The following is a 24,859-nucleotide window of genomic DNA, read 5'->3' as shown; positions in this document are numbered from 1 at the left end:
TTTTTCCCCCATGCTCAATTTATTTGAAAAATAAGTCATATGGGTATCACAGTTACCTGTTTATTTATTTTCTGTCAAATCCACTTTATTTGCATGGGAGTCCATACTGTATGTATATTTGTATAAAGTTTACTTGTTGTGCAACAGTAGATTCCCTAGAGCCATGTCATCTAAATTCATTCCTCTTATGGCTGAAAGACACAAAGCTCTGTTATACAAGGATAATGAGGCATGGCATTTCCTTGAGATTTCAGCAAATGGAAGCAGCTTAATATTTCATCAAAAACTTTGCTACACGTTCAGTACAGAAAACTCAGTTGAAAGATGTTTATTTATAATAAAGCCAAAGTTTCTTGGGAAAAGATCCAGAAAGTTAACCTAAAAAAAAAAAAACTGTCCCATGAGACCCCTTTTCTCTGGAAAGAATGTTGCCCCTCTCCCCAGAAGCTTCGCTGAGTAAACTGAGAGATGGTGCATGTTATCTTCCCAGGAAACTCCCATGTATTGGGATTGTTCATACACTTCTGTCGAGTTTTGTCTGTACTCCAAATTATTTCTAACTCCAGAGGCACTGCAGTAATGTTGAATCAAGCTATTTTCACATATTGATGTTTTGTTCATATGTTTGAGAAGATACTGTAGGAATGCATACCACAAACGTATTTGATTAAATGCAAAATACAGATCAAGGAACAATGTCATTGTGATGTGTTACAGTCTTTATTTTCCTTTATTACAATCATTGTTTTAACGTACATTCTTTTCCTCTTCTCCTAGAAGACTGGCTGAACGGTTCATACACAAGAGCTCGGAAGAATATAGACCATCAAGAATAACAAATATCAGATGGCTGGTTTGCTGCTTGTCAGCGACTCAGTAGGCATAATTTTAGGAATGTTCATTAGATATCTGAGGTGGCTGGTTTTACATGTAACTTTCACCTTTTTCATGACAGGGTTGTGTAAAATTCAGAAATAAAGAACTGGATCTATTGACTAATATAAACCTTCAAACATCAAGGCTTTTTAAACTTTGGTCCAAACTTTCAAATAAGGCTTTGTCAAGACAATATTCCTGATAAAATGAAAGTTTTATGAAGTTCTTTGAATTTCAATTCATTTTAATTCTTTCTAACATACAAATTTGAATTGAAATTCTGCATCCAGTTTGCTACCTTAATTCAACTCTGAATGACAAACAACCCTGTTTCATGACTATATCCTCTGGAAAAAAAAATATATTTCTTGAATATTGTACTGACATACTTGCACCTAATGATCTTCCAGCCGCTGCTGTTTTCTAGAGGTGAGTGTAGTGGTTTATATAAGGTTGACTGTGTCAGCTGCGTTCTGTCCCATATCTTCCAAAGTGAATGATGGATTGCAAGTATAAGCACTACTGCACTTTACATACAAGTGTGTGTGTGTGTGAAACGAAAACAGAACAAAACAAAAACCAAACTCTTTAAAAACACAGTATATTGGATAAAAGTCTGAGCTATGATGCTAAAACTTGGGAAGCATCGTGGTTTCACATTTAAGTTTTAGACAGCAGAACATCATGTTCTCTTGTGGTTTTATTTGCCTCTAAGTACGAAAGAGCTACAAGCACACATTGATGGATATGAACAGCTTCCATGGGCATTTATGTAAATATAAGCACAAAGAGCTGTTTATTTTGCATACTCTGGACATTAAAGAAAAAAAAGGCTTCTCATTATTTTACCCGTATTCATTTATTTTTAAATAGATAAAGTTTATTTGTAAGACGATTGAAACTCTTATTTTATCTCAGCCAGTCCTTCCAGCTTCTGAAGTGCTTTGAATATGGGTCTCATCTGGGGACCACACTCTCGAAAAAAGCTTTAAAGCACAACCTATACTGTCAAATAAGTTTTTTAAATAATTGACCCTGAAATATCATGGTGGAGCTTAACCCCGTTATAAACTTCACCACTGACGTGGCATCAGAGCTGGAACAGAGAGACAGAGGAACAAAGCAAAGCCCTGCTGAGACTACAGATAAGCAGGACACTTCTTTATTGTTCTAATCCAAAACGTTAACATTACAAATGATCAATTAAGTAAACACCTACCCTTGTTGAAGAGTTGTACACGCGAGCAGAGGCAGGATCTGGGATGTAACGTTAGTGTCTGACTGTAAAAAGGGAGGAAAACTCTCAGATAGTGATGCACAGTTTCCAGACGAATCACTCTTTTGAGCCGACTCCTTTTAATGATTCATTTGAACCGATTCGAAAAGCAGTTGCAATCCACTGGGCTGTGTATGGAAGCCCGTTTCCGCCAGTGAAGAAGAAAAAAAAAAGGTTATTGCGACTTTTTATCTCACAATTCTGACTTTTTTTCACATAATTGTGAGATAAAACTCGCAATTCTGACTTTTTTTCTTGCAATTGCGAGTTATAATTGTGAGATATAAACTCGCAATTGCGAGTTATAAAGTCACAATTGCGAGATAAAAACTCGCAATTCTGACTTTTTTCTCGCAATTGCGAGTTAAAGTCCAATTTTGAGTGGGGGGGAGACTGATATGTTCTCCGAGTTGCGAGTTTATATCTCACAATTCTGACTTTATGTCTCACAATTATGACTTTTTAACTCACAATTGCGAGTTTATATCACGCAATTCTGAGAAAAAAAGTCGGAATTGCGAGTTTGTATCACGCAATTCTGAGAAAAAATGTCGGAATTGTGAGTTTATATCTCACAATTATAACTCGCAATTGCAAGAAAAAAGTCCGAATTGCGAGTTTGTATCACGCAATTTTGAGAAAAAAAGTTAGAATTGTGAGATAAAAAGTCGCAATTACCTTTTTTTATTTTTATTGGCGGGAACGGGCTTCCATAGGCTGTGTGACAACTAGACGCCAGAAAAATTGGTTGGAAACTTAAACACATAAATTGACTGTTTTCAAAGAACATACCACAAGTATCTGTAATACAAAAGTATTAGCCTATGTTTAAAAATACTTTAGTTGACTGAACAGATTGCGCGGCAAAAAAAATGCCAGTCTTTCAAAGTCTGTATTTAAAGGTGCTGTATGTAAGTTTTTGACTCTCGTTCCTGTTGGTGTCATCAATCTGGCAACCTGCGTGTGCGTCAAGTCTGAGGAGGAGGGGCCGCGTGAAAAAAACCCTCTCCAATATTTTGAATTTGGACTGCAATAGCAATACCTAGTTCAACCACTCGATGTAAATCCTACATACAGCACCTTTAACGACCAAAGTAATTCTTATTCATAGGTAGAAAACACCAAAATCCCGCACCTCTCGGAAAACTTGATGACTCAAAAGAATCCGTTTTGAACTGGTTCACTGAAACGAACCGAGTCGTAAAAATGAATCGGAACTAATGCCACCCATGATTGACTACCCCCAGTTTTATCCACAAGATGGAGACACAGAGCTGTGGATCATATTGGCAGTGTAATATGTAATGGTAATCTGATGAAACCCTAAATATGCACAGTGAATTTTTATTTTATTTTATTATTTTATTATTTTTATAAGTACCCTATGGCCCTGAGATTAAAACATTGCTTTATATCTACCCTTTTAATATTCTGAATAGCACATTAATGCAACTTCATCTCTCTCTTTATCTCTGTTTTTTTTGTGTGTGCAGTCATCTGTGTTTTTTCTATAGATGATGGCAGCTGTAGATGTTTGTAGTAATTGTACAGCTGAAGCAGTAATTGCAGAGCTGTCAGAACTAGCTGCTTGTTTAATGAGTATGAGAGACAGAGAGATGAAGCTGTTATCACTCCTAAAACTCTCAATCCCTTCATTTTGATTCCTCGCTCAGTGTCTGTCATGGCATTTTCATGCTCTTTCATCCTTGTTTGGAGGAAGCTCTTTGCACAGAAAGTAAATACCCAGGGATGATTAGAAACATATGTTTCGGAGGAAAGACAGTATCACAGTTGGAATACTAGTGTGTTTGTGTTTTCCAGCTCTGATTGGATTGGCTCTTCTGAAATTGTCCTCTCACCACTTAGATTCTACATTTCCTTATAAATAACATACAAATAGATTTCCTTCTAAAAAAAAAAAAAACAGATTAACACACAGTATGCATTTATGTTTCTGGTATTGTGTAGTAAAGCAAAAAAAAAAACTAAAAAATCTAAACTTTTTGATACAGCGGATGCTGTCATGTACCAACCAGTCTGGCCAGGCATGAGTTTCATTGTCATTCAGAGCATGTGTAATAATAATGCCTTGGGTTTTATTCATTGTGGCTTTGATCACATGTATAGCCATAGACGTGTCTGATGATGTAACTCGTGCGATTTTATAAACAGACTAAGAGTTGACATCAAGATTTCTACACAAATCATTGTGTTTCCACCAAGGTCAAGTTTCAGACATCTCGAGATTATAAGCGCAAACATCTAACAGATGTGGTCCGCTGTAAATAAGGATATGACTTAAAAGTTTTTGGGATTTTAATTTTCAAGAAAAGTTACCTATATTAATACTTTATACAAACAGCTTCTGATTTCTAACTTGATGTGAATCCAGTGAAGATCAGTATGTGTTTCTGACCTCTTTGGTGTGAGTGGGTTGCTGGTGGCTTTAATGTATTTTGAGGTTATTTTTAGTCTGAGGGATGTTGAGAGATTTACTGAAGTCACTTGACATCAGGACTTCAGTCAGAAAGATTCTCTCCATCTCCCCCCTCATGTTCTCACAGAGAGAGGCCAGCTGCCTTCATTTCTTTCTTTCAGTGTAATGTTTAGTGCTATAGATACATATACAGATCATCTGCACTACTGCCATTTTCAATATTGCTAAACTAGACCACTCCTCCTGAGAGCATTACCAAAGTCAACGTCACACATGCATAGAAATATTTGAAGAAAATCGCTTGTATCTTCGATGTCATTGGAATCAGTCTGATTGTGTGCTCTGTCACACGGTAAAGTCTAATCCAGAGTGTTTCCTGGACTTAACCCTTCAAATTCACATACACGTGTACCATGTGTTCTGTGCTGTAGGTTTGAAATATATGCATTTAAAATATCTGGTGATGTTAAGCATCATATTTGAAGCATGTACTGTTACTGATTCTGATAAGAGGATATTGTGATTGTGCATTAACGTAACTACATATTGATTGTGTGGTATTAGAGAGAAAGATGATAGGATGAGAAAGTTTCGCTGAATCTGAAGGATGCAAAACCTTTGGCTGCTCTGCTAAACAGCTACTCAGAGAATGTGAAAGATTTAATACACTGAGTGTGTGTGTGTGTGTGTGTGTGTGTGTGTGCATGGCCATATGGCTGTCATAAGTATTTGTGTTAAGTTTACTTGTCTTTTATTGTCTTTTTTCCACTCTCAAAATCCAGTTGGCTTAGCACATCCATACTGTATAGATTTCAACACAAACATAAGTGTTCTTTTAATAAAAAAAATCAATATGTACAATTATTTAAAATAACATTTCTATTTTTAATTTGTTTAAATATTAATAATAGTCATGTTTATTTATATAAATATAATTAAGTAAAACAATTGACATGTCTGGGTTCACTGGCAGGTCACATTGTTTTACTCATACATAACAGTACTGTACATTCCTTGTTTCTTCTTCCTTGAAATTAAGTTTGCTGACAGGAAATCGACTAGCAAATTCTCCCCCTCTCTCTCTCTACAACGCACCAGATTAACAAAATGATTTCACTCTTTTCTTAATCCTTAAACACTCAACCAGACACAACAGCAAGACTGACTTAGATCTGCAATTGCATGCAGACAAATACACAGAAGTCATGCTGCAAAAAAATACCATGCCAAAACTGATGCTCTTTTTGAGTGTTATCCCAAATAAATGTGATTTAATATAAATGTTTAATTGCAGCCTCAGATTATATTACATTATAAGTTTTTTTGTATAACATCACATGGGAATTACCTCATTGCACACTACGGAATAGTGCACCCAAAAATGAATTTTGCTAAAATGTATTGACTTTCAGGCCATCCAAATTGTAGATGAGTTAATTGAAGCCAATTGATATACTGGAGTTGTGTGAATTACTTATGGATTATTGTGATGTTTTTATCAGCTGTTTGGACTGATGGCACCCATTCACTGCAGAGGATCCATTGGTGAACAAGTGATTTAATGCTAAATTTGTTCTGATGAAGAACATTTTTAGTTGAACTATTCCTTTAAAGAGTGAAAGACTTGTCACATTTAAACAGTAGTCGTGCAATTATTAAATGTAAATTTTTGTTCTTTTAAAAAAGCTAAATATACCAGATATGTGCAAAGTGTCAATGTGATGGTCACAACCCATTTTACATCCATAATGTGATCCATTTCCAAAACACTATATATCAATGAAAAAAGTGGTTATACCACTCTACAGTAATAAATAAAACATACCTTTAAACTAGATGCGCACTGACCAAATGTGGATCCTATATCTCAGTGGTTATATGTTGACTTCAGCACAGTAAGAGTGGCTTCATTGCCTTATCTAGGCCATTGTAAATGAATGTGGCAGAATCTCTATTCTCAGGTGAGAATCTCATCTTCTCTGTCAGAGATGAAAGGGAGTTTCAGCTTAATTTGAATTGCAAATAAGTGCCATCATACTTCACTGGCAGCTTAAGTTATTTAGGAAAGCTTTTTTATGTTAGTTGTCAGCAGGCATGGTCTTGTTGGGCCATGAATGAAAAGTAATTGTTCTGTGATCATTTAAGCAGTGCATATATTTTAACTGGTTTGGAGCTTAATTCTAGAGGCTTTGATTAATTTTTTCTTCTTCCATTTTTACAGTGCCAAAGTTTACTTTTGAAACTTGTAGCCTAAGGTTAAAAAAAGCTGGCCTGTTAAATGAATATCGCTCAACATACAGGATAAAAATTATAATGCATCAGTAGCATTCATCATACAATTATGGGAAATAGATTTGCTAGTTTAGATGGATGCAGAATTATCCCCACATCCAAGCCTCTAATATGGGCAAAAATCATAAATCTGATCGCTTAGAGCCCCATGATTTGTGGCATCATTCATGTTTGTACCACAAACAATGAGAGACATTAATTGGTGGACTGGAGATGTGTGGCTGTGGATTACTTTTGGATTACTGTGATGTTTTTATCAGCTGTTTGGACTCTCATTCTGACGGCACCCATTCACTGCAGAGGATCCATTGGTGAGCAAGTGATGTAGTGCTAAATCTCTCCAAATCTGTTCTGATGAAGAAACAAACTCATCTACATCTTGGATGGCCTGAGGGTGAGTAAATGTTCAGCAAATTTTCATTTTTGGGTGAACTATTCCTTTAATACTGAGGGTCAAGTTTTAATATTATTTCTGCAGCTTTAAATGCATCAGTTTCATTAAAAAACCTGTATAAATGCATATTGTCATGTGTAGTTTTAGATGCAGTTTCTGTGCTGACTCACTTCTGCTACACAACGTGATGTAACAGTCACATGACATATTTAATATTCACAAGTATTATTAATCAATAGTTGAATGGTGCCGACTTAAATAGGGGTTTAACATGCATAGGATGAAAATGATAATGCATCTTTCAAAATACAATCAAAGGAAATGATTGTAAACATTTGCCAGTTCAGATGGATCCAAGATTATCCCCACCTCTAAGCCTCTATAACATTATGGGAAATGATCATAAATCTGATCTCTTAGAGCCACATGATTTGAGGCATCATTCATGTTTGTTCCACAAACACTGTGGGATAACTTACAAAGTTTAATAGAAAGGTCAAGGGTTTATGAGCAATAATAGTAGTGATGCTTGCCAAGTTTAAATTTTATTAAAGCCATAGTGTGTGACAAACCTATTGACAAAGATATTATTAGAATTCATAACCCTCCTTACAGCGACCATGTAATCAGCTTCTATGACATGCCTCATCAGTTCAGTCCCCATATTGCTTATAAGGCTTTCATGGGTGGAACAGACCCCTCAGAGAGACCAGTGTTAAGTCTCAAATCCCTTGTTTCCAACAGCTGTGCGGACCCCATCCGCAATATTACGAATCCTACTATCAAGACTTGGCTTGTGAATATTACTTAGGTCATGTGGATGCTTCTTTGTAATCTTCCTAGAGCTGTGGTTCCCAATCCTGGTCCTGGCTGGAGTACTGTAGCTACATTTTAGATGCCTTCTAATCTAACATAACCAATGCAGTGCACCAAAACATTAGTAGTACTAAAATATGGCAGCGTTGACTTACCTCAGCCCTTAAAGCAGTTCGGATGCTGCTGTATATATTTAATTTCTAATTTACAGTTTCATATCTTTATGTGTAATTTCATATTTCATTAATTATTTCACACACACACACACACACACACACACACACACACACACATATATATATATATATATTTTTTAATTTATTTATCATTGAAGCTTTACAATTTACGACAATTTTTTTTGCCTGTGTAAATGCACATTTTCGTACTATATGTGTGGCTTCAGATGCAGCTTCAAAAGTATTATGATGTAATTAATATTCATGAATATTTGTTAATCAGCAGTTGAATGGTGCAGATTTAGCGCCTATCAGCCAATCAGTTGCACATACTGTGCTTGGGTCATGGAATTAATTAATATTCATGAGGCAAGCCTTCTCCTTCCTCAATGTCATAATGTGAACTGACTTTTCAGAAGCGCGGTGCTCAGGAGTTTCTGCAAACGTCTCGGCGTATCCAGTTTAATTTGGTGCTTTTTTACAGCTTTCAAATGGATTTTTTCGAATTGATTGCAGGAAGGAGATGCTTCTTTATTCGTGAAATCTGTTGCAGAGCCGTATTGCGACGGTCTAACTTTATGTCGTCGTTGAAAATGTAGATAAACAATCTCACAAGAGCAAAAGTGTTCAGTGAAAGTGGAAGTGCATGAGGGTGAGTTCATGTTTTAATTAACGATGTTGCTTCATTGTTAATGAATGCTACTTGTGTCTTTGTAAATATGATACCAACTTATTTGCGCAAATGTCAAACATGTTTTGAGAACGTCTTGTACATTACAGTAAAGTACTGTGGTTTACCCTGGTACAGTGATGGTATCAGATAACAGCAATGATATTCACCCCACAAACTTGCCACAATCATTTGTCAATTATTATCAGTTGTATATGTTTTCAGTTTCAAAAACTTTTTAATTCATTATTAATCAAATTCAAATTTGTGGGGGAAAAATGAAAAGCGAACTTCACTGCAGTTGGTGCCTTTTAAAAATGAATGCAGCAATTAAAATTAAGATTTCAGTTGTAATGAGTTGACATTTTACAGTGCATATTTACATGGTATTTCAGTGGAACCATGGTAATAATACCATAGTATTTTTTTAATGGAATTTTGTCTGAATTTAGTTTTTCATTCATCCAACATGATTTAGAGTTCAAAACAGAATTATTTCTTGGCTTTTTACTCTGTTGTTTGGTCAGCCAGCCCAGAATGCCTTTAGTAGAGTTATATCAAACCAGGTTGAATGTCTGCTTTGACCACAGTCTGTATGTTGTTCAGTGAAAATAGGGCAGATTGCACATGTGGTGCTGAACAGACAGCTCCTCAACAAACCCTCAATCAAACCACATCTCCTACAGCTGTATTCATGACATCATTCATCAAGCTATTAGTCTTTCACTACAGTTATCTGTAAAAAAAAAAGAAGAGGCTGATGCAGTAAGTTGGGTCATTCCCATTTAGGAAATCTACAAATTACTCTATTATTTTGGTGAGAAACAACATCACAAGCATGAGCAAGTTTTAGAGTTCTGTTTTGTGGCTTTAGTTTATTTGTCTCACTCCTATCCTATTTGAAATGACAGAAATCAGTTTGATATCAGAGTTTGATAAGCTATCTCTCAATCCCTCACGTCATGAAAGTCACATGCATCAACCTTAAACACAACCCTGGCCAACACGTGCTGCAGTATATTTTAAAAACCTGTGTTGTTGCATCATCAATGAAGTGAGCTCAACGTTGAGCTTGAGTTCTGATTGCAAAATGTTCTGGGTTCATATCTTACTTAGGCTGGTGTCATTTTCTTTTTTAATAAAATTGTCAACTCTGTATGTGTGGATGTATATCAGGAGTTGGGGAGCTTGTTAAAATTTATTATACACTTGAAGAGCATGACCTGAACATCCGCATCCCACTGAACAGGCCTGTGTCTTGTTTTCAAGGGCAGACAAGTAGCAGTAAAAGCAGGTGTGAAGTTAAACAATGTAGTGTCAGAGGAATAAGCACAAGCTAAATGTAAAATTAGTGAGGTGATTGAATGTAATTATGATGTTCATATTATGAAAACAATGAAGACTTTGGTTGCATTTTGCAAACTGTCCAGTTTACATTTGCATATATTAAAATAGAAAACAGTTATTTTAAACTATTAATATTTCACAATATTAATTTTTTTACATCATTATTGATCAAATAATTACAGGCTTGTAAACATAAGAGACTTTTTCAAAACATTAAAGGGGTCATATGATGCGATTTAAATTTTTCCTTTCTCTTTGGAGTGTTACAAGCTCTTGGTGCATAAAGAAGATCTGTAAAGTTGCAAAGACTAAAGTCTCAAATCCACGCCTACCTAAAATGGCTCGTTCTAACACGCCCCCACATATCTACGTCACGATGTGGGAAGATTTGCATAACGCCTCCCAAAAAAAGAATGTGTAAAAAAAGAAGGCGTAACTTTTATTCTAGTACTGTTGTTGCCGCCGCGGCCATGTCGTGAAAGCGCTGTGTGTTTCGTTGTGAAAGCGAAACTACTAACTTTGTAAAAATCAACGCATTTCAGAAAGGCGGGGCATAGAGGAGAAACAATAATGTACAGTATGTGGAAAATAAGGTGTTTTTTGAACCTTAAACCGCATAAACACATTTCATTACACCAAATACACAAAATAATGTTCTTTTTAGCAACATCATATGACCCCTTTAAAAACTTCTTATCAACCCAAACTTTTGAATGGTAATGTATATGTAAAAAAAAAAACTTTTTTTTGTGTGTACTTTTTCGACACGTCTGCTATCGGAGTTGTATTTGATTTCTTCATAGTGTGTATTTTGTTAAGAAAAGTTCACTGGAAGTCCAAGACCACTCCGAGACTTCCAAGACGTCCAAAACTTTGTAAACATGCCCCATTTTTGTTTTCTTGCAGCCTTGGTTCTGCTTATCCTGATAGAGGAGGGTTTTGCATTGGCTCAGAAAACTCAAGGTTGGTTTGAAGTGGGAAAGATTGAAACCAAAAAAGAAATTGAAATGAACATCTGTTTTGCTTTAATAACCATTACCTTTCATGTAGATCATCGTATGTGTGTGTGTCCTGTTAGCTTTGCCTCAGAATGTGGCTGTTGAGGATAAGAAACCCGCTCACTGTGGAACTTTGATCCAGACGGCAAATGGAGGATCATTCAGTTCACCAAACTACCCCAACACTTACCCGCCAAACAAGGAGTGCGTGTACATACTGGAGGGTATGAGTCCACAAGCTCACTTCCACAAGCTTCCACAGACACTTATCCTATTTGTTGCTTTGCTAAAACATGCATTGCAAAAAAATATTTGGAGTCTTGCTGAATTAATACTTTTATTCAGAAAGGATGCGTTAAAGGGATAGTTTTTGATGTTTATCTGCTTACCCCCAGGGCATCCAAGATGTAGGTGACTTTGTTTCTTCAGTAGAACACAAACGAAGATTTTTAACTCAAACTGTTGCAGTCTGTCAGTCATATAATGGCAGTCAATGGGTCTGTGATCGGTCTGTGCAAGAAACTGAACAGTATTTATATAATTTTTTACCTCTGATCCACCGCAATGTCCACACGCTCAGGACAGCTGGACATTGAGGTGGATCAGAGGTAAAAAATTATATAAATACTGTTCAGTTTCTTGCACAGACCGATCGTTTCATGTCTTAAGACCTCACTGTATCGTCACGAGCCGCAGGGTTTAATTTGGTTTTGTCTGTATGATTTTTTGACTCTCAAAGCCATGGAGCCCATAGACTGCCATTATATGACTGACAGACTGCTACGGTTTGAGTTAAAAATCTTCGTTTGTGTTCTACTGAAGAAACAAAGTCACCTACATCTTGGATGCCCTGGGGGTAAGCAAAAAAATTTCATTTTTGGGTGAACTATCCCTTTTAAGTTTGTATGCATTCAATTTATAAATGTCATTTATAACGTTACAAAAGATTTCTGTTTAGAGTAAATGCTGTTCATCTGAACTTTCTATTCATCAAAGAATCCTGGAAAAAATGGGTAACACTTTAGTATAGGGACCAATTCTCACTATTAACTAGTTGCTTATTAGCTTGTATATTATTAACATATTGGCTGTTTATTAGTAGTTATGAAGCACATATTCTGCATTACCATATTTTACATCCCTAATCCTACCCAATACCTAAACATAACTACTACCTTACTTACTATTAATAAGCAGCAAATTAGGAGTTTGAGGCAAAAGTCATAGTTAGTAGTGTGTTAATAGCGAGAATTGGAGAAGTGTGACTAAAAAATGTATCATTTAAAAATATTAAGCAGCACAATTGTGTTCAACATTGATAATAATAAGAAATGTTTCTTTGAGCATCAAATCAGCATATTAGAATGATTTCTGATGGATCATGTGACGCTGAAGACTGGAGTAATGATGCTGAAAATTCAGCTTTGCATCACAGGAATAAATCAAAGTTTAAAATATATTCAAATGGAAAACAATTATTTTACATCTTAATAATATTTAATAATATTGCTGTTTTTACTGTATTTTTGATCAAATAAATGTAGCCTTGGTGAACATAAGAGACTTTTCTTTCAAAAACAAAAAAGTAATGTGCGTGGCAAAAGGTGGTGTGCTGAAAGCTGAATGCTACCACAGAAACTAACCCCTAACACTAACCCTAACCAATTAGAAAGACCTTTATCCACACCCCCTACCTTTTGGCATGCCCTAATCTTTCATCACGCCCACTGCTCCAGCCTGCAGTTATCCCTACTTGAAAAATTTTACCAACCCCAAACTTTTGAACAGTAGTGTATACTTCTCAGTCACAACAGTTATTCATGTCGTAACCTCTGTTTCTTGTCTACATCAGCCCATCCACGGAAGAGAATACAACTTGTCTTCGGTGACATCTACTACATCGAGCCGTCCTTTGAGTGCCGCTTTGATAACATTGAAATCCGTGATGGGCCGTTTGTTTTCTCTCCGTTGATTAATCGGTACTGTGGGGCAAAGAGTCCAGGAATTGTCACCTCCTCCGGACGCTTCATGTGGATCAGGTTTATCAGTGATGAGGAGCTGGAGGGACTGGGCTTCAGGGTGGAGTATTCATATACTGCAGGTAAATACATGTTGCAGTTCTTCATGCATTTAGATCTTAGAATCTTTTACTCTGATGCTCTTTTTCTCAGTTCCCTTTGTATTATTTTTATACTGTTACGGGGCGAACGAGACGAGAGACGTGCGGATCCATCTGCATGCTTTTATTCCAAGACGTGGTCATAACAGGCATGGGTCAAACAGTGTCAAACAGGTACATTTCAGGCAAGACCAAGAGTATTCCAGGGACAGACAAGGTCAACATAATCCAGTAAGCAAGGCAAGGGGGTATCCAAATAAACAAGCAATAGTTCAGACGAGGAGCAAACAGTATCCAAACAAGGGCGAGACGAGAGAGGTAATCCACGGCAGGCAATAGAGTCCAGGGCAGACAAGACGAGGAAAACAGGCAATAATCAAGACACGGGTAATCCAGGCAAAGAACAAGATTAAACTATGAACTAGGGCAAACAAGGAATGGCTCCGTAATGTGCTATCGGCTAACCGGAGATAAATGCAAACAATACTTGGCAGTTTAAGGCCATGTCCACACGTACATGGGTATTTTTATAAAGGAGTTTTTCCTCCTTCCGTTTAAAAAAAAATCTCCATCCACATGAAAACGCAAATGCATGCTATGAATTACTGTCAAGAGCATGCCAAACCAACAGGTGGCGGTATAATCTCAACCGTAAAGCCATGTTGGCCAATCAGAAGCCTGAAAAAGTCTCCAGTAGGCGGAGATAACAGCGCAGGCGCCGACGTCACAAGCCAAAAACTCCAGTTTCGCTGTCTACACGACAACACTGCAACCGGAGTTTTTGAAAATCTTCACTCTGGCAGGCGTTTTCAAAAATGTTTGGTTTCAGTGAACTGGTGCTGCGTTTGCGTGTGGATGAACAGCCTAACCGCGTAGAAAAAGCTGCGGTTTTGTATGGACAGGGCCTGCAAAAGATCTGAGTGAGTGTCATATAGTGTGTGTGTGATTGGTTACAGCTGTGTACAATCAGTGCAATTGATGATGGGAAATGTAGTCTGTGGTGACATGTAACAACAGTCTGTGTAGTGAGAGAGTCAATATGATGGACGAGTGACCTCTGGTGGCGATCGGATGGAAGTCCATGGACAGGATTTGTAACATATACACATGATTTTTTTAAATTCAAAAACCTCTCTTGCGTCCAGATCCTGACTTTCATCTCCATATTGGGGGACTCTTGAATCCCATTCCAGGTAAACAGAAAACACTTATGTATGTAGTATGGGGAGGGTGGTGGTTATTCCAGGGTGTTTGTTGCAGTAATATGTCTACTTATAGCTTTGAATAAAAGCTTCTGCACTGACTACTTACGTAAATAGTATTTTTAAAGAATCATACATTTTATGGTTGGAAATTGTGCAAATTTATTCAAAACGTTTGTGCCGTTAGTAGTAAACTGTTAGTAGGTTGTTTTCACTTCTGAAAAAAATATATTGAAATTTTATACTGGTCTATGGCAAATTTGTTTTAGATTTCTAAACCTGATGTGGCACGTCCTGCAGAAAAAAGGCTTTTTCTTAAGAAAGCCGTTAAAGTACTTGAGATTTGATTTTTTTTTAAATGTTTCACTACCTATCGGAATGGCACTTCATTCACCCTCTTTTTCAGTTGCTATGGTTACTGCACCCAGCAAATATAAATGTAAATTCCATCTTTAGTGCATCAGTTATGTAAACTCCTGAATATTTCAGTGTCCTAGAATTTATTAGTATTACTTTTCCCAGCTGCTGTCTGCAGACTCTCGGGCCTCTTTCTCAAGTAGTTGAAAGATATGCTGTAATATTTGAATGCTATGATGTTAATTTAATTGTCTTTGTCTATTCTGTTGTCTCCTCCCGTCAGACTGCCAGTTTGAAATGTCTGGATCAGATGGTATAATCAGATCTAGTCAAGTTGAGGAGGAAAATAAGGTGAAATCAGGGGAAGCACTGGATTGTATTTGGACCATACGAGCTCCACCGATGTCTAAGGTTAGTAATGCAGCCCTGATGAAACATCCGTTCCTCTCACATAGATTTGAACAGTCACTGACGTCAAGTCTTAGAATGAAGTTGTGTAAGATACAGGATAATATATAGTCAGATATTTTATTTATCATAAAATATCATATAATAAAATAAACTCCTTCAATGTGCTCAATGAACATGCACAATATGACTTGCTTTTGCATTGAATATTTAAATTGAGTACATTTTAATTATTCTTAATTATTAGTTTTAATAATTATTAATTTTAATTAATGGCTTTTTCCCATTATTATCCATGCTGTCAGGTAGAGCTGCTTAGTTTTGGCAAGAAACATAATAATGATTATTTTGGTCAATATTGAGATCTCAATTATCTACCACAATTACTTACTGACTTTGGACAATCATGCATTTATTGAAATTTTTTTTAAAGAACTTGTCTTTTTAACAGTGGATTTACTTGAACTTTAAACTTAATTCAGCTGAAAACAAATCAAATAAAAATAAGATAATTAACTAAAAGAAATAATATGCATATACAGTACATGCATCTAAAAAAATGTAACATAATTAAAAATAATAAACATAAATACAAATAAGCTGTAGATAAACTGTAATAAAAATGATATATACACATTTAAATAAATTATAATAAATAATAAAAAAAATACCTAAATAAATTAACATTAAATGCTGAAATTATTTTGTTATGTAAGAGGAAAGTGACTGTAGAGACATCAAACTAGCACAGATATGCAGGAAATAGGTGGCCTGCAAAAATGAGCAATTATGCAGTTTAGCAGCTTAATATAAAAATATTTTTTTCATCAGAATGCTGTGAATGACCAATCAGAATCAGACCGTTTTTCAGAGAGCCACAGAATAAAACTTTATATATATACCATTATTCACACACACAGATCTATCTCCGCTTTCTGGAATATCAGTTGGAGAACTCAAATGAGTGTAAGAAGAACTTTGTTGCAATCTATGAAGGCAGTAATGCCATTGAAGATCTAAAGGCCAAGTTCTGCAGCACCGTTGCCAACGACATCACGCTTGACAACGCTGTGGGTGTGGTCAGAATGTGGGCAGACGAGACCAGCAAACTGAGCCGCTTCCGTATGCTCTTCACGGTCTTTGCTGAACGTAAGCGCTCATCTACCTTTTTACATTCTGCAATTTTATTCAAGTAATAGCTAACCCAGAAATGGAAATTCTGTCATTTCTCACTCATCCTCATGTTGTTCCAAACCCATATGCTGTTATTTGTCCATTGAATGCAAAAGGAGATCTTAAAAAAGCTCACATTTAATTTTCCATTCTGCATGTTTGAAGTTTTTGGATGAAATTTTCCTTTAGCTTCAATCCTTTGTCTAGGAATACATTATAAATATACTGTATATATAAAAAATTATAACATGCAAAAACATCTTTATCTAACCAAAATGTGTCAGAACTGTACTGTGGTTTTGCATGGCAAACACAAATAGACTGACCAGCGGTACTAGATTTCAAACATGTTGTGTGAGAGGTCCATCATGTGGACATTATTAGTATTGCATCTATATGGCTTTCATCTCATTGAAAAACTCTGTTTTGCAGCTCGATGTTTGGCCAACACATTCTTCTGTCACAGCAACATGTGCATCAACAACACTCTGGTTTGTAATGGTGTTCAAAATTGTGTGTTTCCCTGGGATGAGAACAACTGTAAAGGTAAAAGTGTGCTTTCACATGCCAGTTTTCCAACCAGAGTCGCTAATGAAAGCTTTCTTGAGAATTTGAATGGATAGTTTAGCAAGCAAATGTTTTTGTCCATATCTGTTAGAGAACTGAATTCCCTCCTTCAGGGGTTTGACCTCAATGAACTGATGTTCACTAAAGTAATATTGTATAAAGCACATATATGTATACCAAGTTATTATTCTATGAAGGAATGGACATCATAGGTTATTATGGCGTACAGAAATGCTATGAACCCTGGTTATGTAAAGCAGTAATACGTACTCATAAATTCAGTTTTATTGTCATTGTTCTCATTTAGTTGGAGAAATATTCATTTTTCTTACTCTGCTTTCTTTTGTCTTTGTTGTCCTTGTGTCTCACAGAAAAGAAGTCTAAAAGTTTCTTCCAACAGATGAGTAAAACTCATAGCACTGTGATTGGAGTGGCGTCTGGTGTGGTCTTGCTTCTTCTCATCATATCTGTATTTATACAGATGAAGCAGCCAAGAAAAAAGGTTTCTATTTATATAGAGAAATAACCATTTAGGATGAGACATTAACAGCCTCCCACAGGGGTCAGAAATACACCTAAAGATTATATACTTTTCTATGTTAAAAATGTTCTGTTTTCTTTATCCATCAGCTACAAATATACATAAACCTTTTGTAGGTTGATTTCCCTGAAAAATGTAAACACTGTGGCGCTATCAAAACATTACTAGTGCATTCGTCTATTTGAGCTTCCTGACACAGCAATATTGACTTTGGGCTGTTTGTTTGACCAATGGCAAGGGCAAGTTTTCGGAAAACCAATATTTTTGCAGTTTGAAAGGATTTCACTAGTTTGATAAATAATGTCAACATATTATAATAAGTAATTAAACCGACCATTGACTTTTTAAGTACATGTTCCTGGACTAATTGTAAATGATGCATCAGTAAATGTTATTCCAAAAAAAAAAAAAAAACATAATTCTGTAAGCCTGGGCGATTATATATAAAGTGTAATTTAACTGAAAAACACATGAAATTAAAAATTAGATAAATAAACTGTATAATGACTCATTATAAATATATAATGAGTCATTTTGGTATATAGTCATGATCTCAATACTGACCAAAATAATCATGATTATGATTCTTGCCAAAACTAAGCAGTATGCATAATAATGAAAAAAAGCCGTTAATTAAAATGAATAATTAAAGAATAATTACAATATGCCTAGTTTACATATTTAATGCACAGACCCACTCATATTGTGCATGCTCAATGAGCACTTTATTCAACATTTTTACAAGCATGTTTTTTTGCAATCTTTTATCAAAACTGAATTCTCCATCTCTGAAACTACTTTCCTTTTTAGATGACACAAATCCCTCTTGAAATCTAAATCATATATTTATACATTTTTTTTCTCATTGAATATATTGTCACTCAGAAATAGATAAAATTTACCAAAGTAAAATGGGTTGTGAATGTCAATTTACACTGACTTTAAGCATTAAATCTCTTTATATTTGTTTGATGCATGAACATTTTGCATGAATCAACTCAGCAGGCGACATTGCTAATGTGGATTTATCTGCTGCAGGTTTTGAGCCGTAAAGGTTTGCTCAGCGCTGCAGAGATGCAGGAGGTGCTGGAGCCTCCTCAGTACGAGCTGTTCTCCATGCAGGAAGCGGAGCTGCCGGAGGAGCTGTCGGAGGAGCTGGAGAGTCTGCAGAAACTCCGCCGCTCCTCCAGCGTGTCCCGTTGCGTCCACAAGCATCACTGTGGTGCTCCGAGCAGCGCTGCCTCCATTGTCATGGCAAGCAGAGTGCATCGTCTCTTGCAGGCGTCTGATGAGATGAGTACGGTTGTTGGGGCCAGAGGCTGGGGCAGTTTCCACGGACGCAGGAGCAGCTCACACTCGCACCCTTTCACGCACGACCCACGCGCTCACGCTTACAGTGCGCAGAGTCTGCGAGAGGCACTGGACGATGAGGAGCTGGGGTTGGAGGGACAGGTGATGGAGGAGATCACCTACAATGATTTTATCACCCGTGGACGCAACATCGTGATGGTACGTAACCATGCCAACCCTGTCCAACAGCGCTCCCTCTCTATGGACTTCTGAGAGGAGCGGAAGTCATGTGAAAAAATTTAATAATATAATTCATAGCTGTAAATGTTCACATTTGCCCACACCTTTTTTTTTTTGCTATTTTATTTCAACGTTTTTCTTATCATTCTCAGTACCTCCTTTGCCCTTCCTATACTTGATTTCAAGCCAAGTCCAGTATTTTTTATTGGTGTTATTCTCATTTCTCAAAACCATATTATATAAAATAGAGATGTAGGTCAGGACTTTTATCACACCTGCCAGTGGTGGGTGAATTGGTGGTAAATATCTCTTACTGGTCATGAGATGGTATTTTGGATTATTTTTTGCTTATTACATTTTTTTCTCATGATTCCTTAGCCATTAGTCCATATTTTTTTTTTGCAGGTCTTTGTGTCACCATGAGAAGATTTTGTTACTAATGAATTCATTTTGATAGCTACCATTCAAATTCACTACCATTCAAATGTTTGGGGTACAGTAAAATAACTGTTTTCTATTTGAATATATTTTAAAATGTAATTTATTCCTGTGACGCAAAGCTGAATTTTCAGCATCAAACCTGATATATCTTTCATTGTTCTTTAATGAATCTAAAGTTTAAAATAAGATTTATTTGAAATATAAATATTTTATAACATTATATATATCTTTACTGTCACTTTTGATCAATTTTATAATTTAATTTAATCTAATGATTTAATTATTTAATTTAATTTAAAGGGATCATATGATGCGATTTCAAGTTTTCCTTTCTCTTTGGAGTGTTACAAGCTGTTCGTGAATAGATAAGATCCCTAAAGTTGCAAAGACTAAAGTCTCAAACCCATAAAGATATTCTTTATAAAAGTTAAGATTCGTCTGGGAGAGTAGCCTACAATGCCGGTGTTCCGGTGAATTCAGTTCCCCTGTTTCTCCTTCGGCGCACATGCTGACCCTATACAGTCTATGATGCTGACAATGCTGACTCACAGACTGTAAGTATGCTTTCATATTTAAAGGATTTGCCACTGACGATTCAAACGCGAGTTTTGAGCAGTGTAGAGTAGCACTTGTTGTTTGTCATTTCTCTGATCACAAATGCAGACATGGTTTTATGTTTACGCGGCGCGATGCAACGCAACATGTAAAAAGACAGTATAAGTCATTATAATCAGTAATTATGTCCCCACTGGATGCAACAAATGCCTCGTTTGTAATGGGTTTTCATGTTTTTGAATCATTGCTCCGGCCGGGACACGGCATCACAATATGGTGAGGGGCGTAACATTTCCGTCACACGCTTGAGGTATTCGGCCAATCACAACGCACTGAATAGCTGGCCAATCACAGCACACCTCGCTTTTCAGACTGATGAGCTTTGTAAAAATCGACGCGTTTCAGAAAGGCCCCCGGGGCATAGAGGAGAAACAATCATGTACAGTATGTGGAAAATAATGTGTTTTTTGAACTTTAAACCGCATAAACACATTTCATTACACCAAATACACAAAATAATGTTCTTTTTAGCAACATCATATGACCCCTTTAATGATAGTGTATATATATTGAGTTCTAGAGATAAAACCACTGAAAAATCATCAGAAATTGTTCTTGGTGAAGTACAAGTTGTTAGAAGGCCTGCAGAAGATTTCTTTAGTAGACCGTTTATATGAGAGGTGGGAGGAAGCGCTGTGGATTGTGCCTGTGTTTATTCAGTTTTGCTTTCTTTTCCCCTTTTCTTTGAACCAATCTAATCTGACTTATTTTGGAGTGTGCTGTGATGTTTGATGTTGTGGTTGTGTTTCCAGTGAGGTTTATTGAGGAGAGTCAGTCATTTCTAAAGTGTTGTTTATGACGTAGCCTACATGGGGATTACTGAGAGGACTGTCATGTCAACACCATTCTGTGGAAATAAACATCTTGTTTCAACAAAAAACTATTTCACTATTATTCTTTCATTGTCCACCCCTTGAATCAGGGATATTACAGTAAATGAAAACCACTGCCATTGAAACAAACAAAAAATAAAATTTTTTTTAAACTGAAATAAAACCCTAAAAAAAAAAAAATTACTTATATTTATTTTATTTCAGCTAATTGCCAAAGCAACTTTTCTTATTTTCATTTATTTCAATTTGTACTAAAATAATTAAAACTATAACTGAAATAAAATGATAAAAATATATATATATATTTAAAAAATGAACTGTAATAAAACTGACAAAAAAGCATAACAAACTTAATTAAAAATTCTAACTAAACTTACAATGAAGACATTATATTAAAAAATAAAAACTAATTCAAAATCTCTTTTAAAAAACTATAATGGTAGCTCAGTGATACTAAAATAACACTGCCTTGAAAGGCCATTCATTGATTTTAAGGTATACAAAAAATAATGAAAATATTTATATCACTGACATTTTTAATTAAAAAAAACTCTTCTTAATACAGCAACAAGGAACTCAAGGTCATGCTATATTGTGATATTTATTTGCATGTTTATATCGAATATATTCACAATATGGCACATGCTCTAGTACTTTTATTCCCTAATGTTTAATTTTATATATTTTTTAAAATGATTATTTTAAAATATATGCAAACTTGCAGTTTGAACATTACCGTTTCTGTCATTTTTCATTTTAGTACGAAGTTCTTCACATAAAACAACAGCCCTTAGACATTCATTCTTTTATTATTGTGATATGTAATGTAAAATGCCTATTTTTAATAATAAAAGAAACATACAGTAAATATGTAACCAAATAACTGAGATTTAATAGCAATTTCTTCAAAGATTTTTTTTGTTTCTTTTTCCCAAATGCACATGAAAACGTCCCCCACATTTATGGATTTATGGATTCATCACTGTGCAGCCAAAGGACATTTTTATGACCATATTATGACTGTAGACAACCTTTATGCCATGATCCAAACTGTACAGAGATTTCATGCCCTTTTCCCCTCCTCTGGTTCTCTCTAACATATTTCAGATGTTTTGTGCCATTTTTCCATGTTCTTTGATTTTGTTCATGTACTTTTAATCTGAAGTTCTCATCCATGAAACCCTCATGTTTGTGTCTTCTTGACCATTCATGGTTTGTCATGTGACACTTTATAGATTGTCATGTGGATTTTTTTTTTTTATTCAGTAAATCTGCATTTGTTTTCTTAATGCCTCACTGAGCCCTGTGTTACACATGCACATTTTTACTGTTTTTGTTATGGTAGCATATATAGGTCAGAATGACAGGATTGACACAATAAACATACCATATGAGACCCTTAATGCATAGATTTATTGTCTTTAGACTGTAAAAACGACTATGTTTATGTTAAGAAGTGATCATTAACAGATGCTTTTGTCCAGTATTTATTACAGGAACAGGCATCTGAAGTTTAATGCTTTACTCAAAGGCATTAGTTTGCGTTTACTGATTAGATGAACCTGCTGCTGTGAATTAATAAATCATAAAGTGCTACAGTTAAAATGCTATGCTTTCCTCATTTGAGCATATTGCTTGATCAAATCTAGAAATCAGGTCTATTAATAACACAGACAAATGCTGTGAAATGAGGTCAGTTTCAGTGTTAAATCAGGGGGTTATTGAAGGAATATCCCAGCGCTGATCCCATGTAATATACTTTATGTGCATACTAGTTTTTGTGATCACTGAAACTGTAATTTGTTATTTAGGTGCAATTCTTTTAAACAAGATACTGAACCTGAAAGAAATCAAAGCCAAATGCCTCGCTCAAAGGCGTGTAGTGTTAAAACTGGATTTTGATCTCAATAAACATTAAAGTTTTACGTATTTATTACTAAGCATGGCTGCCAAACAGAAAATTGAATTTTAAATAGAATCTCCTTAAATAGAATCCTATTTAAATCCTTAACTATGTAAATATCATCTAAATGAGGGGCTTTGGCTCTCTGAGTACCTTTCCATTCATTTATTAGGAAAATCTGTTTGTTTGTTTTTTGACTAAATTAATTATCCAAACAAATGAATCGAACAAAATATTTTCCATATGGCAAAAATAAATATGAATTTTACTTCCAGAGCTGGACTGCTGTGCTCAGTGCCACAGTTTAGTCTACCAAAAAGTGTTTTTTTCTAAACCGAATTCTAAATGAATTCTAAACAGAATCCTTGACGATTACTCGGGGTTAAGCGCAGTGTAAAAATGCATTTTCCTTGTCTGTTATATTGACTGATGGCATTTTTATGAAGCAATCATTCAACCTTAATTATATAACATTATTAATTATGTAATATACCACATGATCCTGTTTTTTTGACGTGTCACAATATTATGGCCAATTTATACAGCAATAAACACAATAAATATAGGATAATCTACCTCAAACTAAAGTATATCTTGGTCAATTACACTAATTATTCTTTCCGTTTTGGATAATCTGATTGTGTGCAACCTGAACCAAAGGAAAATGCATGTTGTCGACTCATGTGACATGTGACATGATCATTCTGTTTTGCACATTTTTGACTGTTCTGTAATGAAAATCTTTATGAGATCACACAGGAAACATTTTACTACCGCGGCCCTGTGGCATACTTTGCTTTGTCATTGTTAGGTAATAGAGAATCTAGCAAAATCGTTCAGTCAAGAACTAGAAGTACTGGCTCATGGCTATACATAGACATTTATTGAACAAAACTGAAGTTGAACATCTGATATATCAAATATACAGTTTCCATATAATATCACTCTTGTAAGTAAGGTGAAAATAATCAACTAATAATTTGTCTTTGAGACTCCACTATTGGTTTATACATTTCAAGTAAACTTCTGTTCTGCAGACAGCAAAATATATAGCATTTCCTATCATTGGTTATCACAAATATATATATAAAATAAATAGAAATCATTTAAGTAAACATTTTTGTAAAAGAAAACATATTTTATACACACATGTACATGATTTCATACTGTGATTTCATGATGGCTCATTTAATGATTGGTCAAAGAAGGCTCTGTTAGAGTAGGCCATGAGAGGCAGACGTTCCCCAAGCACGGCGTCTCTGAAATTGCGTCGTCTCCATGCGTACACAATACTGTTCAGAAAACCCTGGAGTGACACTGACAGCGCCTGTACAACAGCACATGGAAGAAAATATTCCACATATTAAAACATCTATAAAATAGTATCTATTTCTATGAATCTCAAACAATATTATAGAAACAGTTCAGTAAACAAGACGTTTACATTGAGTAACTTAGGCCTACTGTATATTTTAGACACAATATTGCTATTTAATTGGTCTGTTTCTTGTTGTGTGTCTTGGAGTAACACACAGTCATGAATGAATCAGAGTTTGTAAGCAATTCGGTTAAGTTAATGAATCAATGAGTCGCTCATACAGTCAGTTACTTTTTTCATTCCAGAATGAATCAATGTTTTTGGACAAATCAGTTAAGTGAATGATTCAATGAGTCACTCATACAGTCAGTCACTTGTTTCATTCCTGAACGAATCCATGTTTTTTTTTAAACAAATAGGTTAAGTGAACAATTAAATGAGTCACTCATAACTCATGAGTTGTTCCTGAATAAGACGGCGTTTTTGCATGTATCAGTTGAATAAATGATTCAATAACTCACTCATGCAGATAATGGCTGAATTCAGAACTGCATACTACTCTTAACTCTT

General features: G+C 35.5%; 2 protein-coding genes across 2 annotated transcripts in view; one reads left to right on the top strand and one right to left on the bottom strand.

Moving 5' to 3' along the window:
• Positions 1-8,876: 8,876 nt before the first annotated feature.
• Positions 8,877-19,569, top strand: LOC107662839 (neuropilin and tolloid-like protein 2; the record flags this gene model as incomplete). Its single annotated transcript, XM_016452954.1, has 10 exons — positions 8,877-8,919; positions 11,191-11,247; positions 11,363-11,506; positions 13,135-13,383; positions 14,547-14,594; positions 15,244-15,371; positions 16,289-16,517; positions 16,974-17,087; positions 17,480-17,610; positions 18,688-19,569. Coding segments are annotated over 10 exons (1,668 nt in total), but the record flags the coding sequence as incomplete, so codon positions are not given.
• A 4,574-nt stretch (positions 19,570-24,143) lies between these two features.
• Positions 24,144-24,859, bottom strand: part of LOC107662867 (transmembrane protein 116-like) — a 7,770-nt gene continuing 7,054 nt past the window's right edge. The window contains exon 12 of the mRNA XM_016452980.1: positions 24,144-24,298. Within this exon, the coding sequence (XP_016308466.1) occupies positions 24,146-24,298 (153 nt within the window). The 3' untranslated portion in view covers positions 24,144-24,145. The remainder of the gene's footprint in view (positions 24,299-24,859) is intronic.

Source organism: Sinocyclocheilus anshuiensis, unplaced genomic scaffold, assembly GCF_001515605.1.
Source record: "Sinocyclocheilus anshuiensis isolate Anshui unplaced genomic scaffold, SAMN03320099.WGS_v1.1 scaffold739, whole genome shotgun sequence".
In the NCBI taxonomy this organism is placed as follows: domain Eukaryota; kingdom Metazoa; phylum Chordata; class Actinopteri; order Cypriniformes; family Cyprinidae; genus Sinocyclocheilus; species Sinocyclocheilus anshuiensis.
The sequence above is the reverse complement of the archived record's forward strand: the minus strand, read 5'-3'. Positions and strand labels throughout refer to the sequence as shown.